Source organism: Ostrea edulis, chromosome 9 (genome assembly GCF_947568905.1).
Source record: "Ostrea edulis chromosome 9, xbOstEdul1.1, whole genome shotgun sequence".
Taxonomy (NCBI): Eukaryota; Metazoa; Mollusca; class Bivalvia; order Ostreida; family Ostreidae; genus Ostrea; species Ostrea edulis.
The window spans coordinates 7,347,768-7,355,057 of NC_079172.1; the positions used below are offsets into that span (position 1 = coordinate 7,347,768).

The window sequence follows — 7,290 nt, forward strand, 5'->3', positions numbered from 1 at the left end:
TAAATGGTCGATTCTATTTAGGTCTCAATATAATATCGTTACCAAATGTGAGGAGGGGTTCAAAGCAAACAAAATTTGAATCTACATAATTGGATCTTTTTTTCTACTACAATCGCCCTCATCCCGGTTTTTTAATTATTTTGTTTTGTTTTTTTGGTACGGTTAATATCTCCATTAAGGGATTAAAGTATTTATCATCGTTTACAACTTTGAATCCCACCTATGGCCTTGTCCTAGTCTCGGGGACCAATATACGATTCCGCACTACAATGGAACGCTTGCATATTTTAAAATAAAACTAATCATGGCAAATAGTTCTAGAGAAACACTTCTTTTCAAAAAGGGTCTTTGTTGCACAAACTTCTTGGATGTTTTCAGGTCACCCGAGTGACCTATTGCAATTCGCCTGGTTCCCCCGTCGTGTAATAATTTTACAATTTTAGCTACCATTCCAGTTTTGAATTTATTTTGTATGCGACATGTCAGAAATTGAAAATTTCAGGACTCTTGTATCCCAGCAGGGACTGGATAAAAAATTTCAATTTTCAAAAGTATCTTTCCTAGCCCAGCAGTTCTCACGAACCCATTTCTCAATATCTACAAGTCTAGGGGAGCTCACTACGGAAGAAGCCAAGAAATATAGCTTCTCAAAGTATAATTCTTCATTTTCCTCATTAAACCGACTTTATATATATATATACATGCGACAGCCCATTCCTGTTCAATAGGGCGATCTGGAAATCTTCGTACCGTTATACACTCCAGTGCAAATTTCAGCAAACTAAAGACAATTCATCAATGTTTGTTATGGTTCCAAATAAACACTTCTTTACAATATTAATTTACAAACCATGTAGACCCATTTAAATTTCCCCTTCCATGACTAATTGTGTACCCATGTATCCGAAAAGAAACCACTGAAGCATATAAAGGACCTTTAAATCAACTGTGGTGGTGTTAATTACATTTCGTCTGCAATATAGAAGTAATAGAACAAAACAAAATCTAGCTTTTTGATGTCTTGTATTCTGGATTTGTAACAGTTAACAGATCTTAAATAAATAACAATTTCATGCCAGAATAATGTTTTTCATTAAGACATTGATGGTAGGTCTTTCTGAGTATTTATTTTTCACAAAGATGTTGCTGCGACTAGAATGTTCTTTCAGAGGACACAGTTTAGGCCTCTTCACCCTCTCCCTCCTCTTCATCAAACTCAGCCTCCTCCTCGGCGGTGGCATCCTGGTACTGTTGGTACTCAGACACCAAGTCGTTCATGTTGGACTCGGCCTCAGTGAACTCCATCTCGTCCATACCCTCACCAGTGTACCAATGCAAGAAAGCCTTACGACGGAACATAGCGGTGAACTGCTCAGAGATACGCTTGAACAGCTCCTGGATGGCAGTGCTGTTTCCGACGAAGGTGGCGGACATCTTCAGACCACGTGGTGGGATGTCACAGACGGCGGTCTTGACGTTGTTGGGGATCCATTCAACGAAGTAGCTGCTGTTCTTGTTCTGGACATTCAACATCTGCTCATCAACCTCCTTCATGGACATGCGGCCACGGAACATGGCGGCAACGGTGAGGTAGCGTCCGTGACGTGGGTCACAGGCAGCCATCATGTTCTTGGCATCGAACATCTGTTGGGTGAGCTCTGGGACGGTGAGGGCTCTGTACTGCTGGCTACCACGGGAGGTCAGAGGAGCGAATCCTGGCATGAAGAAGTGGAGACGTGGGAAGGGTACCATGTTGACGGCCAATTTCCTGAGATCAGCGTTCAACTGACCAGGGAATCGGAGGCAGGTGGTGACGCCGGACATGGTGGCGGATACAAGATGGTTCAAGTCACCGTATGTTGGGGTGGTGAGTTTCAATGTACGGAAGCAGATGTCATAGAGAGCTTCATTGTCAATGCAGTATGTCTCATCGGTGTTCTCAACAAGTTGGTGGACGGAGAGGGTGGCATTGTATGGTTCTACGACTGTGTCTGACACCTGAAAAATTCAAAAACATTCAAATATCAAGACATTTATTCAACAAGTTTCAATGTGACAAAATATTACTTACTACAAGAGGATGATAAGGAATGACCTTCAACTTACTTTTGGTGAGGGTACAACGGAGAATGTGTTCATGATTCTGTCTGGGTATTCTTCACGGATTTTGGAGATGAGGAGTGTTCCCATACCAGATCCAGTACCACCACCAAGGGAGTGTGTAAGTTGGAATCCCTGAAGACAATCGCAGCTTTCAGCCTCTTTTCGTACAACATCAAGAACAGAGTCTACAAGTTCAGCTCCTTCTGTGTAGTGTCCCTTAGCCCAGTTGTTTCCAGCACCGCTCTGTCCAAAGACAAAGTTGTCTGGTCTGAAGATCTGTCCGAATGGGCCGGATCTGACGGAATCCATGGTTCCTGGTTCCAAGTCAACCAAGACTGCACGGGGTACATATTTGCCTCCTGCAGGAAGAGAAAGAGGTTTCCATGATTGTTTCAACACAATGAATGTAGAAACATTGCAACACTCAAGTATTCTTATGTTTAAAGTCTCGGAATAAATTACCTGTGGCTTCATTGTAGTATACATTAATTCTCTCTAACTGGAGATCAGAGTCACCATGGTATGTGCCAGTTGGGTCAATTCCATGTTCATCAGAGATGACTTCCCAGAACTACAAAACAAAGTAGTTTCATTAGTAATTCATGTAGCTGAGCAATGCACAAGCAATCGATACACATTTCACTTAGTGATGACTCATAGCTATATGCCTATGTGCGATATTGATTTTGTCTGAATTTCCAACAAGATCTTTGAATTAAGTTTCTTTAACAAAGAAGATCCCCCCATACACAACTCTGTTGTAAACTTGTTCAAATTTTAAATTTTGATACGGTACAATACACACGTGCCATTCTTAAGACACGCATGAAATGCACCCCGAAAATTCAGGTACCCACATGTCACGAAGTCTTCCCATTTTTTTTTTTTTTTTTTTTTTTTTCCGACTTAAAATAATATCGAATCCAAATCTATAACAGTTATGATAATGAAAGGGAAAGATTTGTATAGGTGTGGTATTGTGACCCGAAAACCGCTGGCGCCATTTCACTACTCCCATTGCAAACGCAGTAAAACAAGTTTTACATGAAATTTTTCAATTAACTTCACACCTACGATATAAGCATTCATTACTTACTTTAGCACCAATCTGGTTTCCGCACTGTCCGGCCTGAATGTGTACGATTTCCCTCATTGTGAATAAATAATAATATGCTCTCTTAGCTCACTGTTTGAACTTTGCTAAATAAGCTTGCCTACGGTTGGAAGTAGAGCGCGCTCTGTATTTATACTGTTGTGGCCGTTGGGTTATAAACATCCGCGAAATCAGATAATGTGATTGGCTGTTTTCGAAGGCAAAATATTTTCCATTTATTTAGTATTTTTCACGCGTTGATAATGTAGACTTTTCACAAATAATAGATATTTTCTTATAATTTAATAAAAAAAGAAGAAGAATTTTGATCATTTTTCCTTTATTAGTATCTTTAAGGGATTTTATTATTTAAGATGCGGAGTAATATTTCTAATCGTTGTCATTGTCGTTGCCTAGCGAGAGACTTTGTTAGGATTGCAAACAGAAACATCAAGTAAACGATTTCGCGGTTTTCATTGAGACTTTTACATGGTATCAAAACAAAACAATATCTTAGATCTGTGTAACATGGTCACATGAAGAAAAGAAAAGGACATTACTTTTAGTTTATTAAAATGAAGTTTTCTTTTAGGCCTAATAATGTAATAATCATACTTTATTAAAATAAATTACATGTTATGATTATTTTCACCGAGAAGGCTTAGAATAAGTGATGTGTTCAAATGAATTCAATCCATTGTTATTTGCTCTTCTAATATACCCGACTGCAATCTTTATCATTTAAATCTTTTAGTCTTATCTAAAACAAATTCCATACACGGTGCGTGTCCCCGTCTTTGGCAACTTTTGATCCATGAAAACGGCAGATCATCTGTCGATCGATCTGCCAAAATATTTGAACATATGGAGCTTTGCTTCTGAAAATATATGTTTGAAGTGTATTTCAAGTGTTTTTATTCACAATTATTGTATTGAAATTATACAACGATGGCTGCCAGTATATATGTAGATCTATATATAACATTTATTTCATAAAGGAATATAGATCTACTAGGTCTGTTCTACATCATATAGGCCTATATAACAAAAATATTGCACATGATCAACCAACGTGTTAACTCCAGCTACCCCATGTTCCCTAAAATTTAGTAGGTACTTCTACCAAAATTATAACAATCATGATAATGAATTAACAACCGGACAGGTCAACGTCGACATTTCTCATGAAGTCATTTTTGGGCGGATCCAGCGCAGGCGCTCTCCCTCCCCCCCCCCCCCCCCCCCCCCCCCCCCCCCCCCCCCCTTATGTGAATTTTGTTTTCTTTGTAGAATTCTGTCCGGAAACACTTGACTACAACAACATGTATTCGTCTTATTTTGTCATAACTCAGTATAGTTTCAGATTCTGCCCCCCACCCCCCACCATGGTTTTGCCCTGGACCCACTGGGACAGGGAGTCATGAATCAAAATGTCAATACAAGCCCAACAAGTGCCCGTGAATCATCGATCATGAGAGGGATTGTAATTTATTTATCCTCGTTGGGAGAGACAGACAAAATATGGTTTGGTGGGGTTTTTTTAACATTGTTTTGATATATTTGACCATAGGTCTACGAATATATATATTATATTTCTCAACTTAATTTACAAATGAATCTTGCTAATACATGTAGGATTTTTTCTTTTACGAATTCAGGTCGTGTGAAGCAGAGGTTTGAGATTGAGGGGGGAGGTGAACACCTAAGAAATGAAGAAAATATATATACATAAGTAGGATTGACGATGAGACTTCGATATGTTATATATATGTCAGATTTAGTTGAATTACAATATTGTACAGTTTTGAAACCACGTATTTATTTTAGTCCAAATATATTAGAATTTACTAAATGGGACATTCCCTACCCGCCTTAAACTGTGGAGATATGAAGACACCTTTATGTAAGCCAGTTATGGCTTCAGTTGAGATCATCTTTTTGTTTGCAGATTTCATTCGTTTTTTCTTTTAATTCTCAATAAAATTGAGAAAAAATGATATACTGTGTGTCAGTCATGTTACTAGATGTAACTGAATGTATACGCTACGGTTTGATTGTGGCATTATTATATTATCTCTCTGGCTTGTTTTGGTTGCTTCTTTTAAATCAGTCGCCAAGCTTGTACTGTATAAAATGTCTGTCAGATGGTATATGATCTTAATTTTTTAAGGTTCATCGGATTTTTTTTGTACAACACTACCCCGACATTCAACTTCATTAATACATGAAATGACATGAGCGTAATCAGAGGATTATCAGTCAAAAGCTTTGAATGGGTATCTGATTAAATCCCGATGTAGTGTTACGAAAACGCTGCGTAGTCCAATCTGAATCCAAATTTTCTCTATTAAGTATTTAAACTGATTAGGTTATATATAAAAGATTGAATATGTACAAGTCCCGTCACATCTCCCGCTTCACGTGTGTAATTTAAAATCCGACCAATTTTCTGGCAGGGAGAAGTATTTCTCATACGGTGAAAAGTCTGATGGGTATTTAAATTTTATGGAGTAGGGGAACTGTTATGATGTTTGATATGCAAATATAAAGGGCATTGTGTTAAAGGTTTAAGGGAATAGTCCTTGTCTCCAAAACAGTGAAGGCGCACAAGAATGTGAAAATTATTTAAACTCAGGTATACATTTTAAGTTGTGCCTTGTCCAGAATGTATAATTTGAAATATCGATAGAATTGATCTAACACGGTTGGTTATCCATACCCTTCCTCTAAAATCTATAGTGTTCTTATGATTTATTTATGACAAATGTTAAAGACTCAATCTAACCAGTACTTGGTATCGAAATTCTGTAATATTCAAATGTGGCTTGACAACGGCGATTGAGCGGCGACATGAATTTTCTGAATACTTTTTAACCCAGACATTGAAACATTGGTATATAACTTATATTCGGTTTGTTTAGAAGAGGCTTTTGTGTTCTGTATGAATAAAAATGCAATGTTGGTGTCAAATTCCCAATGCCAACAAAAACGTGTTTGAACTTTCCATTTGTTGGATTGGGCGATAACTCGGTATTAATCAATAGCTCAGAACAATGGTGTTTTTATCGTCCATAAGAGTGGTTTTTAAAATCTATGTTGTAAATCTATTTGGCACAAAATTGAAGAGAGTATACAATGTAACTATGCTATCGTTTTCAATACTGTACATAGTGTCGAGTACTGTTTGTAAATACACTTTATGATATATACGAAAACGTATACAGTGCATCATTAGTCCATTATTATCAATCTTTATTAAAACTGTAATTATCTACATTTTTATCGATCTATATTAATTTTGTCTTCAAGAAAGAAGACATTATAGAAAAGTTTTTAAACTAAGGAAAATAAAATGTTTTACTTTCTCCCTCCCTGTCTCTCTCCCTCTCTCCGGGGAGACAATATTTTGTTTATCTTTGACACGCTTGTTTAGTGGAACTATCACAACATGCGACACAAATGCAAAGATCAGACTTAGATTTCAAATCGGAATAAGTTTTGATCAATGAATACCATTTTTTCAGTAGATAAGGCGGATAGCGGAAAATTGGGGATCCTTATCGATTATACATTATAACCACCGGCTCAAGAGTTAAAACTTAAAAAGTTAAAGGGGGTTTAACTTCTTCTTCAATTTTCTATTTACTTTATGTACAGACAAATCCCGGTGTGTTGGTAGCAACCCGTACATGCCTAGATAAACTTTGGCCACGTGTGAATACCTTTAGCGTGTCGTCATTTCCCTTTTTTAAACTTTCGACTTTTCGTGTATATGTATATCTAAATGTACAATATATCTAAGTATAAAACCTTGTGAATAACGTGCAAATACCACAGTCTGGGCATTTCTTTAAAGTTCAAAACTACTATCCAAGAATTAATTGACGTAGAACCGATTCAGCTGTAAATCGTATTCATTATAGAAGCTGTATCTCTAACAATAATAATTATCAAAAGAGGTGGATGTTTTTTGATAACGCAGACTATTTCATTTATTGAAACCTTGAGAAACATCCCATTGGTATGGTACACCTATATAATAATCAAGTAACAATATACTAGTGAGTATAACCAGAATCATGTGACCAAATATG

At 37.1% G+C, this 7,290-nt stretch overlaps 1 protein-coding gene across 1 annotated transcript; it reads right to left on the reverse strand.

The window, feature by feature from the left end:
* Positions 1-1,006: 1,006 nt before the first annotated feature.
* On the reverse strand, positions 1,007-3,389 carry LOC125657931 (tubulin beta chain). The gene is made up of 4 exons (XM_048888851.2): positions 3,200-3,389; positions 2,566-2,674; positions 2,107-2,462; positions 1,007-1,998 (listed from the first exon to the last, which is right to left on the reverse strand). Exons 1-4 carry the CDS (start codon positions 3,254-3,256, stop codon positions 1,180-1,182), a joined length of 1,341 nt encoding a protein of 446 aa, XP_048744808.1. The 5' UTR covers positions 3,257-3,389; the 3' UTR covers positions 1,007-1,179.
* Between the last annotated feature and the right edge of the window lie 3,901 nt (positions 3,390-7,290).